This window comes from Gopherus evgoodei, chromosome 22, assembly GCF_007399415.2.
Source record: "Gopherus evgoodei ecotype Sinaloan lineage chromosome 22, rGopEvg1_v1.p, whole genome shotgun sequence".
Classification (NCBI taxonomy): Eukaryota; Metazoa; Chordata; order Testudines; family Testudinidae; genus Gopherus; species Gopherus evgoodei.
Genome location: NC_044343.1, coordinates 9,239,163 through 9,251,462, shown reverse-complemented (window position 1 = coordinate 9,251,462; position 12,300 = coordinate 9,239,163). Strand labels below are relative to the sequence as shown.

Sequence of the window (12,300 nt, the reverse complement as noted above, 5' to 3'; positions counted from 1 at the left end):
TTGCAATTAAACGATTAGATTCTGATCTCACCAAAAGAATTCCGTTGATTTCAGTAGCGTTACTTGAAGTTTTTTACTCCAGTGTAACTGACATCAGAATCTGACCCCAAACCTTTAGATACAGACATGCTGCTCAGAGTTTTCTAATGGAGAAGTAGGCTTCTTACCTATAAAACTTCCAGGGTGCTGGGCTGAGTCCCATGAGCGGAGTGTTCTTTTTAAAAAGTGGGAGGACCCTAACTAAAAACAAATATTCAAGTTAACCTATTCTGTGTTTAGAAGATTAGTTAAAACCCCAAATATGCATAGAGTGAATACGGGACGCCTGGTAAAATTACTCATATTCAAGCAAGTTTAATGGCAATTAATCATACAAACGTTCAAATTAGCATCAAGTTGACTGAGCCCCTGTTAAAAGGAAATACTATATAGTTGGATTATTTTTATTTACCTTATCTTTAAGGCTTTAGAGTTCATACGGGAAGGCGTGACATATATACACACACACCCTTACCCCCCCACACACTCCCATACGCCTCTCTCTCACAGTGGAGGTGACCGACTGACCATCCCTGCCCAGCGCTCTCTGCCCTCCATGCCTGGCTGTGCCTTTGGGATAGACCCGCCTCTCCTGGTATCTGACACCGCATCTTCCCAAGGCAACATATGGGCAGGGGGCATGCAGGGTCACATGCCCACCCTCCCCAGATTTCTGCCAGGGTTCACACCAGAATGTGGCCAGCAGCAGCCTTTTGGCATTGTGTGGGAGGGAAGGGACGGGAGCTGCTTCCAGGTGCAGGGGAGGAGGAGGAAGAGAAGGGATGACCTGACCCGTGTCTTTGCAGAGCTCATCTCTTCCCCCTCTCCCTCAGCTTGTCCCTTCCTGCCTGCACAGTGTTGAAAGGCAGCTAACATCTCCAGGCTGGCCACTGACATAACCCAGCCACCTCCTGTGCCCTGGCTACAGCGCAGACAGGAAGGGGTTAAGCCCTAAGGATTCATTGTGCACCAGGGCCCAGAGAACCTGACTTCAGGGGCTTCAGCGAACCCGACCAGAGAGGTGGCTCAGCAGAGGAGGGTGCCTAGGAGATGGAGCAACCCCACGGTCCCTGGGGGCAGGACCTAGGGTGGGGGGTGGGTGAAGAGGGTGCTAAGCCCCTGCCCCAGGGGCTGCTGTGGAGCCTACAGGTTTGGGGCATTAACAGGCTGGAAATCGCTCCCCCTCTCCTGCCACTCTAGAGCTTAGTTGAGGAGCGGAAAGGCGCTGTGCAGAGCTTTGGCGTATGCCAGGCTTGGCTCCTCCTGGCCACCGTAGTTATTTAACTTCAAGTCACAATTTTAGGTCCACTGAAATGACTCAAATCCCTTTTTAATGGGTTAAGATAATAGCTACATAAAATATATTACAATAGCTAGGCAGATAACACAAGGCTTGCAAAATCCTTCATGTCAGCAACAGAGAGGGCTAAGCATTCCCAAAATCTTTCCTTTATAAACCCGAAGAGAATAATTCCTACCCCAAGGAGGGTTCCATGTAGAAAAACAGTTGTCAGACAACAGTTCCTTTCTCTAAATTCTCTGTCTGTGGTTGCGCTGTGAAAGCGGCATTAAATTCAAGGTATGTTCAGACTCTTCAGGACAGTGCAAATCATCACAGTTCTGAAGAGCACCATCGTGGGTGTCTCTGAGGCTGTAATGAGTGCTTTCCCAGCCGTTTGTCCTGTCCCAGTGAGGACCTGCTTGGCCGTCATTAGTTACCAATTGACAACTCTTGCTGCAGTCTGACTGAGCAGAACTACTATCTTTAGACATCCAGGCTGTGTAATTATCTTCCTCATTCCTATAGCCAAGCACTGGGTAGAGCTAAAAAGAACTCCTAGCTTAATGGGGATACTTTAATTGAGTCCTCCATGTGCAATGCTGAAAGCTTAGGAGGCCCTACAGAGCTGCACTGATCAGCCAGAGAAGAACTCCCAGCCATTCTTGCTCTTTCAAAATCTTGTGTAGGCTTAATTCAGCTTCGCAAAACTACCATGAAAATTAACTAGCCCAGGTATAAAATCCACCTTCTGCCACGGTGACTGAAGATAATTTGAGGGCATGGGGTAAAAGCTGGGGGAACCAGATTTTTCTCACCCTCTGATGAAGGGTCAATTAGGATGATTTTATCCAATTTTATGTGTAGAAATCTAACCCCTACAGTGAAGTTCTGTTGCTGTATAAAGCCAATTCAGATGGACGGGTAGAATGACTCCAAGATCTCTTTGGCACTCTATATAAATAACAGTTTGTATTCTGACACTTGCCTCTTACTCTCCAGTTGCCACTGATCACTTAAAGGATAGGTCTCACCAGAAACCACCCTGTAATTAAAATGAAAGAGTCTGTGACCTGAAATGTCAATTGCAATTTTAAAAAAGTAGTTAAATTGATATCAGCTGTGACACTTTGAGTTCCCGGTTGAGACAGGAGCTGAGAAGATCAGAACAGCTCCTTTTTGAGTGAAGAGGTACACTTCAGCAGCTCTGTGGCTCCAGAATGTAGACTGAAAGCCACAGGTGAGGGACCATGGAGGACCACCAGCCAAGAGCATTTCTCACTACAGCATTCAACTTCTGGAATGATCTCTTGGACCCACTGAAGTCAATTGGAGTTTTGCCATTGACTTCAGTGGGGCTGGGATTTCCTCCTTGGTGCTTTAAAACACAGTGATGAGCATGTTATAAATTCTGATACAGAAAGAAACCTTCACTTCATCATTACAAAGAGTCATGTTTGGCAACCACTGAAGTCAATGGTAATATTTCCATTGGTTTCCATTATTAAATGGAGATTTGGCTCAAAGTATTTTGACTTGGATAATCCGTTAGCTGCCTGTGAATAAGGTTTTATGACTAGATTGAAAGCAAGGCTGAAATGGGCCTCAGTTGCAAGATTTTAAATGTAGATGTCACTGAACTGTGTTTTGAGACGTGTGGTACCATATTTTCCCAGAGATAAGTGCCGTGTTCAAACAAATCTTGTAAAAGGGATCCTGGACTCTTGATTGCTTTCAAAGTTTGGGGTATAAACCCTCATCTCCAGGATCTTAGTTTCAGCAAGATTTGAAAATAACACGTACACCTCTGAATGTGAAATTCTTAATATGTTTATTCAGCAAAGTAAATCCATGCTAAATTGGTATCTGGGATTAGACAGAAGTTATAACGCACATTAGCACTGTCAAATGTTTCAGTGAAGCCTAAAACTAAATTGCAATGCTTGTGTGCCATCTCCATTAAATATCTGACTGCTATAGATTTTAATGTTCTGCTTGCAGGGGAAACTCCAAGTATCATTATTATGGGATCCGTCTAAAGCCAGAATCTCCACTGAATCACTTACAGGAAGACACCCAGTATATGGCGATGAGGCAACAGCCCATTCACCAGAAACAAAGGTATGTGCCCATGGCTTCTCAGCCCTGCTCGTTGTGGCAAAGGAAGCTGCGAGGAGCAAAACACTGGGGCCCACCTCAAACAGCAGGAGGAGCTTGAGACTTTTAGCGCTGATTATTTGCAAAGGGACCATACACTGAGGGATAGCGCCTGGCATAAATTAAGAACCTTGTGTAACTTAGTGATAAGGTAAAGTACATGCTATAGGGCAAGAGGAAGGCACTGTACTTAACAGAGCTTGAAGTGGCTGATACTGAACAAGGGTCAAGGAGAAATTCTGATTCCACAAACTATTCCTTTTTGCCTTTTTTTGTGCAGCAAAGGCTTGGACTTGGGCTGCCTGTTGCTATGGTGAACACTAGAATATCCTTTTCACTGTATCCCAGTGACTCAACATTTTTAAGACCTCAGCTGTACAGTTATTTGTGTTTAGCCAGTGGAAGGGGTCTTTTGTTTTTCTTTTCATAGACCAGCTAGTGCAAGAGGTTCAGATGGGGCCCAATCAGACTCACATCTGGTAATTCTGGGTACAATTAAATGAAGGTCATGATGCAAAGCAACTCTTGAATTGTCTCTTGGCAGCATCAGCACTCTTGCTTCTGGTTGGAGTGAAGGCATGGAAAAATCTCAACTTTGGGAACTAAAAAAATGGCAAAAAAAACAAAACAAAAAACCTCTGCTGCTTATTCGCTGTCTAAACTTGAGCAAATCACGTAACCTTTCTCTCAGCCCCAGTTTCCCTGTCTATACAATGGGAAGAATGACACTTATCTCAGATGGATGATGTGAGGTTTCATGAATATATGTATATAAAGCATTTGGAGAAGATGCTACAGAGACACGAAATATTTTTATTGTTGTTTCCATCCTATTTTTGCCTGACGCTTCCATAGTATTTGTGAGTATTGGTATCAGGCCTCATCTGCAGTGAAACCTTGCTGCTGTTAAAGAGCTGTGTTTTTTCTTGGTTTAAAAAAAAAAACCTGTGTGTAGAACAGTGTTATTTATCTAGAACACTTTAACCTACCAATGTTTGGCTCTGTGTTAGAAACAGGCTTGTGAAACCACACTTAAACATTGTTTAAAACGCAATTATAAATAAATGATAAAGCTCTAATGCAGGCAGCCATTAGACTTTTACTGGTACTGCCTCACTTCTTTAATGGCTCATCCTAACATTTATTGCATGCCTGATATGTTAGGAGTGGTGAGCAGGACCAGCTCTCAGTTTACACAGCCCATTCGTAATATGAAGGAGAAGTTAATGTGCTTCATATTTGGTCTTGTAAATGGCATCCCAGGCACGTAAGACACGTTCTTGATTGTTGACCCTGAGAGGTAGAGTAAAAGCAACTAGTGCAATTAAAATAACAATACATATTCGAGCCCCGGTCCCTTCACTGAAGCCAAATGGTTGTATTCATTTTAGCATTCCCCCCGGACCCTCTAAGTAAATGTAGGCAAACCATGAATGCACCAGACGCAAACCGGGACATCCGTTTCACGTCCACAAAGTGTAGCAATAAGACGTTAGGCCATCAAACAAGGTTGGCTTCCCCATGCCAATGTGAAACTGTTTGGTCGTAGGCCATTCCTAGTGGGATCTGTCATCGTCACCAAGCTCCACTTGCTTTGATTGCCCCCTTCCCTCACTAGCAATATCAGCAGACAAGCCAAGAATCAAATAGAGCATAGGAACTGAATTACCCACAAGCCCTAGTGGCTGTTTCTCTGGGTCAGGGTTGAGGGGAGAGCATCTACTCTTCTGCTTGTACTCCGTGGATAAGAAGACTCCAGGCCCCAGGGCAGTCAAACTAGAGACATCCACCTGCTCTACGTTCTCTTCAACCTCTAACAATTAAAACAAGCAGATACAACGCTTCTCTGCAGTTAGTCAGGAAATGGCCACTACTATTATTTATTATTTGTGTTGAAGTAGTACTTAGGGGCCCCACTCGGCTAGTCACCATACAATTGTTTGTCATTTTGTTTTAAATGTAGTGCAATATAAATGACACTGCTGCCTTCCTGTTATTAACTCTGTGTAGAAACAAGCTGCATTTGATGCCACTTACACAATCTATTTACCTCTTTGGGATTATTTGAGATGGATAATTTGGCCACATTTTATATTAAGAATACGTTTATAAAGGCTTAATAAATGCTGGATAGAGGTCATAAGCATATCACAGATATGAATACAGGTCTGTCGCTTCTTACGTGCATTTAACTTGCGATTTCAGCTTTACACGGTCAACAAAAGCAAAAAAAAAGAAAACAAAACAAAAAAAGAGAAAAATAACAATTTCAATACTGTACCTGTAGTGCGGGCGATTCCACCCGCCATTAACTCAATGTAATTTTAACTATAAATGATTTTTGCTTTATATGCTGACTACGGAACGTAACCCCAGTGTAAGATGCGACAGACCTGTAATATGTGTTATAGTTACAAGCACATCAGCAGAAGGTTGGCAAACCCCATGGTTATAAACCACCTGTTGATCTAACAATTGCTTAAGCATTTATTAAAACAATTATTTATTATTTATTAACTCTTTGTAAGCTATTTATAAATGTACACTGACCTATTAAGTGGCTTGTTTAATGCAGAAATGTTATACTGGTATACGACTTTGCCAGATACCTCTTTCACTTTGTGTGTGTTTGCACATTTTAAATGTGCATACTACCAAGCTGTAGTTTGAGGGTTTTTTATATTCTTAGGTATAGACCTGCACAGAAGATGGATGGTATAAGGGAGAGTGGATCCAACAGTAGCCTGCACACTACTCCAGAACAGTCAGTTGCAGCTCAAAGTCAACACCATCAGCAGTTTATAGGTGAGGAAATGCAAATCAATTTCCATGCTTCCTTTCAGTTTTCTCATTTTTAGGAAATGCTACTGATTTCTAACTTGAAAAGGCTTCACAGCCCTGCTTAGCAGGCCCAATCTATTGCCGTTCCAGGTATCTATTTATTTTCAACATTTGCCAAAGATATCCTAATAAGTATTTAATATACCGTATCTTTTTTATTTTTACATTTGCAACTTCCCTCACTAACCCTATTACACACACAATCTGCACAGCTTTCCTCAGTCATGCTGCAAAGATGTCATGTGTTGCATGCTTCTGTTCTTAAAAATATATTGGAAACAGCCCGCTTTCTTTGAAAATTCTCCCTGCAATCTTAAGATTCTACCTCTGCTGACTTGTGTGGGACTTCCCAGGGTGGGAAGCACTACAAGCAGAAGAATGGAGCCCTTAACTAGTAATTTTTTAAATTATGTTTGCTTGCAGCTAGGTTTCCCATTCATTGAACTTTTCGGAACCTCAGAAAGGCTCCGGTTTAAGATGAGTTGGGGGCAAAGGTTAAGATTAATTTTATTGGAAGTCTTTATCCTGTCCTTAGTGTTGATGTTATGTCATTCAAATCAATAACCTCCACCTTCTCTTTTGGATTGGGGGATAGCTCAGTGGTTTGAGCATTGGCCTTCTAAACCCAGGGTTGTGAGTTCAATCCTTGAGGGGGGCGTATAGGGATCTGGGGCAAAAATCTGTCTGAGGATTGGTCCTGCTTTGAGCAGGGGGTTGGACTTAAATGACCTCCTGAGGTCCCTTCCAACCCTGAGATTCTGTGCTTCCATTCCTCTTGATAATGGAAAAACTTGCAGCCCTGCAGAAAAAGGGTAACAAAAGTTTAGTTCTAGCTCTTTCTGTGAGGATGACTATAATGAGAGAGGCGAGCCTCCAAGATGGTAGATTTATTATGATTGCAATGCATACACACCTGATAGAAGCATGCACCTTGCAAAGTTTGCATTCAATTCTTGGGGAAGCTCATACTTCCTATGACAAAGACATACCATTCAAGTCCAACTACTCTGGGTGAGGTTCATGCACGCATCTATTACAGCAAAACATTAAGTAACCATTCAAGAGATCAACAAATATTTACTGCTTAATGGAGGTGGCCTTCTAATCATGGTGAATCCCAACTGTACGCTATATACTTTGGGCAATCTTTTAAGAGGGGAGATTGCCTAATAAGGCTGGCCTCCAATATATAGATTTCCGCATGTGTGGGAGGAGAACTGGATGCAAGACACACTGCCTACTAGTTGCCACAGTTCACCACATTTTTTCTATTTAAGGAAGACTGTGTTAAGAACTTGCTGGATACCAGCTCCTCCTTCAAAGGAACCTAAGAGGAATGAAAGTGGGTACAAACAAGTGGGACCAACAGTTTACCCAATTACTTCCCAGTCCAACCTGTAGGTGTGGGGTTGAAGTTTTTTCCTCCAGTGTTTCTGAGTAATGACACACAAGAACATGGACATTTCTGAGCAGTCTCTAAAATACAGTTGTACCTGTTATGTCTGCCATCCAATTAAATTTTCCATTGTACTCTCAAAATACCGAAAGGATATAATTCAGACTTCAGAGAAAATCTAATGGGAACGCACATTATAGTGGTACAAAGCATTCATGTTTCTTTCCTCCTAGTTGTAATAAAAACATTTTGTTTTCTACAATGAATAATTGGACAGTGGTGGTCTTTTTTGGAAGTGACATGTTGAAGTATTGGACAATCGGTCTCAATTCACTAATCTCATTGTTAGTTATCTGAAATATGAAATGTAGAAACCGGCTGCTGCAAAATTGCACTTAATTCATAGTCTTATAAAACTATGAATGCCTGTTAAAGTTTGCCATCTTTCCCAACTTTTCTCCTAGATGTAACCCATGTCTTTCCTGATTTCCCGGCACCTGATCTAGGAAATGTCCTCTTACAAGAGGGGGTCACCATGAATGATGTCAAGACGCTGCAGCTTCTTTACAGACGACACTGTGAGGTAACTATATACACTCTGTTTGCTTGACCTAGGATCTGATTCTATAGTGTGCACCTTCTACCCCAGAGTGGGTTCTGAACAGAAATGTTTCTGATTGGCTTGATAGCATAGTTCAAGTTATTTCCTCCCTGTGTGCTCTGCTTATATTCTGTGTGTTAAAACAACACATTGTAGATTGTTCTACTTTGCATCTAATCTAATCCAAATGGTAGGGTATTCCACTTAACGGAGAAGCTGTGTGACTGAATGTTATCAGAGCATCTTATGAGCTGTCATCTTTAATTCTTAGGCAACTTTGGATGTTGTAATGAACCTTCAGTTTCATTACATTGAGAAGCTGTGGCAGTCCTTCTGGAGTTCTAAAACACCATCTAGTGATGGCTCTACCACCATGCCTTCCAGGTAAATGGTTACACACTTACCCTTGCTTACCTTTGGATCACCTAAGTTTAACTCCTGTTTTACCATAGAGATCATGAGTGATACTGTTTTCAGCTTCACGATTGTATTGATCTGTGAGAGTTCAGGATGTTAACTACCTACCAGGAGAGAACCCTATTTTAGGAATAGAGTTAGAAGTATACTATTGTAATTATATACCAGATGTAGAGGATTTTAGTACCTGTTTATTTGATGTGCTGTCACCTTTGATTACAGATACTAATCTAAAACATGTGTTATTTTGATTAACAGGAATGGGTCACTGCTTTTGTAGAAGCCCGGTATGAGCAGACATTTAGAACTGCATGCCACTGAATGTTGTTACAGAATGACATCAGAGAAAGCCAATAAGAACGTAATGACATTCAGATAAACCGGGACTCGTTCTTAATCAAGTTGCCATAAAAATTAAAGCCTTGTGTTTTGGGCAGATAATGACAAAATGTGCTGTTTTGGTCTTATAATTGTATTCTTGCCTGGTTCTCTGTTATTTCCTATTCTTCCCTGTTTGTGTTACTAACCTGCCGCCAAGGGATGGGGAAACGGACAGTTAGTGAAAATAGAGGAAACTGAAATAGTTGGAATGGTAATGAAAGTCTAAATAGTATCCACTTTCCACTGACTGTATATAAGGATTTCAGGTTCTAATGTTTAATACTCAGAGAAAGGACTAAAAATTTGGGAAATATGGAGAAAATCTCATATATATATATTTTTTAATTTCAATGACATCCTTGTGATTGTCATAGAATATTAGGGTTGGAAGGGACCTCAGGAGGTATCTAGTCCAACCCCCTGCTCAAAGCAGGGCCAATCCCCAGACAGGGCCAATCCCCAGACAGATTTTTGCCCCAGATCCCTAAATGGCCCCCTCAAGGACTGAATTTACAACACAGGGTTTAACAGGCCAATGCTCAAATCACTGAGCTATCCCAAATCCCCTCATTCTCCTAATAATCTTAAAATTCTAACCCGATTATCTTCATCAGATAGTGCCCGACGGATGGATTGCTGCAAAGAAACATTGTAACTGCAGGTTTCTTTTCAGATGTTTGGTTTAGGGAGTTAGAGATAGGGAAGGAGGTTGGGGTACAAGAGGGGGTGCACAGTGCAGGTGGGGGCCCAGGGCAGTGGTGCAGGGAGGGGTGCGGAGTGTGGGAGGGGGCTCAGGGCAGGGATTTGGGGTACAGGAGAGGTGCACGGTACAGCAGGGAGCTCAGGGCAGGAGGGGTGTGGGGTGTGGCAGGGGACTGGAGTGCAAGCAGGAGGCTCAGGGCAGGGAGTTGGGGTGCAGAGTGCAGGAATGGTTCAAGGTGTAGGCTCTGGCCCGGCACTGCTTACGTGGAGTGGCTCTGGGGTGGCAGCGGCACGCACTGGGCCAGGGCAGGTTCCCTCAGCCTCTCCTCATAAGTCATGTGCCGCAGCCCCCTAGTCATTTTTATTGCCCTCTGCTGGACTCTCTCCAATTTGTCTACATATCTTCTGTAGTGGGGGGCCCAAAACTGGATGCAATACTCCAGATGTGGCCTCACCAGTGCCGAATAAAGGGGAATAATCACTTCCCTCGATCTGCTGGCAGTGCTCCTACTAATGCAGCCCAATATGCCGTTAGCCTTCTTGGCAACAAAGGGACACTTTCAACTCCTGTCCAGCTTCTTGTCCAGTGCAATCCCCAGGTCCTTTTCTGCAGAACTGCTGCTTAGCCAGTCTGTCCTCAGCCTGTAGCAGTGGATGGGATTCTTCTGTCCTAGGTGCAGGACTCTGCATTTCCGCTTGTTGAACCTCATCAGATTTCTTCTGGCTCAAGTCTCTAATTTGTCTAGATCACTCTGGACCCTATCCCTACTCACTACCTCTCCCCCCAGCTTAGTGTCATCTGCTTAATAAATGATCCATCACTCACCATAGCTCCTCTCCCACTAGCAAGCAAGCAGTCTTGAACATATGCCCAGCCCAAGCCCCTGATCCAAGTGTGGGGCAGGCAGGCTCAGCCTGACAGGATCCAAGTATGAAGGGCTTAGTGTGGGGGGATCCAGATGTGGAGTGAGAGAGTTCTGTGTGGGGCAATCTGGGTGTGGACAGCTGGGGGCAGATCTGGATGCACAGGGGCTCATTGGTGGCTCTGGGTGCAGAGGAAATGAGACTCTGTGAGGGGTCCAGGTGAAGATGATTGGGTCTCAGCAGGGGGGGCCTCATGTGGGTGGCTCTTGCAGATGGTCGGTGCTGGGGGAATGGGGCCTAATGGGGTAGGAGTTGGGTTCGGGGGACTCGTCAGGGTGGTCCAGATGCCAGGGGCGGGGCTCGCAGAGGAAGAGGAAGTCCTGTCCTCCCCTGCCCAGCTCCAGCTGGGGTTAGCAGCTGAGCATGGCGCAGAGTAGGAGACAGTAGGCAGGGCATCCTTAGCCCCCCAGTGCAGGGATTTCCTCCTCACCTGCTGTTCCAGGTGCCTGAAATGATGTGTCTGCGCCACTGGGGAGGAGCATGTGACCACTCTTGCAGCTTCCCTTTGCTTCCCACCAGAAAGTCATTTTTCTAACTCTATTCCTGAGATAGGGTCTTGTAATTATGAGCAAGATAATGTACGGTTTCCAGGGTGCCATCTCAGGAGGAATAAATTTATTTGAAAATACTAAAAAGAAGTGTAAAGACCCTTCTGCCCATGTATAAAGAGATACTGAAGCAGGTTAAATTGACCTCTTTCACTTGAAAACAATGCTGTGTCTTTGTCAAAGCATGGGACTGGCTTTTCCTCCATGAAACTGTTTTCAGTATTTAGTATCAGAGGGGTAACCATGTTAGTCTGGATCTGTAAAAAGCGACAAAAGAGTCCTGTGGCACTTTATAAACTAACAGAAGTATTGGAGCATAAGCTTTCGTGGGTGAATACTCTGCATCTGGCAAAGTGGGTATTCACCCACGAAAGCTTATGCTCCAATACTTCTATTAGTCTATAAGATGCCACAGGACTCTGTCGCTTTTTTCACTATGTTTCCTGGGCAAATTTGGCACTGCTCATATACAATATTGGGCAATACAACATGTCACAGCAGTCTGCTCAGTGGCAATGTGATAGTCAAAAGGAGTAGATTGGACAGCAGAAAGGAGAGGTGTGGATGTCTGGGAATGGCCAGCCTCACTGTGAGGAACCAAATGAGCCCTTGCTTGTTGAAAGGAGTGAAAAAAAATTGGGTTTTGAGCTGCATTTGTTTTAGAAAGAGGGGAATGGGGAATCACTGAGCCGGAAGGTGGCAGGCAACTGTTGTGGGTGATTGAGTTGATGGCAATGAAGGACCAGCCTCTGAGAGAGGACTGGAGGAATGAGAGGAGGTCCAGATGAGCCAAATGGGGTATGTGGATAGGAGGTGAGATGGTGGTCAGAACTAGCAGAGATATGATACAGAGAGCAGAGCTTCCAGAGCTGATGAAGTCCCTACAGATGATCAAGCACCACTTCCTCAGAGGGACTCCAGGGGTTCTCTTTCACTAAAACCCAAAATGTGTTACTCTAATGAGAAATATGGAACAACTGTACGTGCATAAAGTGAAATGTGCCGTTAACACTGC

The 12,300-nt window shown here is 43.8% G+C and overlaps 1 protein-coding gene across 8 annotated transcripts in view; it reads left to right on the top strand.

Annotated features, from left to right (window-relative positions):
* RFX2 (regulatory factor X2) overlaps positions 1-12,300 on the top strand; it is a 99,722-nt gene that overhangs the window by 69,204 nt on the left and 18,218 nt on the right. For 7 of the 8 annotated variants that reach the window (XM_030540584.1, XM_030540591.1, XM_030540589.1 and 4 more), the window contains 4 exons: positions 3,320-3,439; positions 6,165-6,280; positions 8,177-8,295; positions 8,585-8,697. In XM_030540584.1, the coding sequence (XP_030396444.1) occupies positions 3,320-3,439; positions 6,165-6,280; positions 8,177-8,295; positions 8,585-8,697 (468 nt within the window). The remainder of the gene's footprint in view (positions 1-3,319; positions 3,440-6,164; positions 6,281-8,176; positions 8,296-8,584; positions 8,698-12,300) is intronic. The other variant, XM_030540588.1, reaches the window with a different exon arrangement.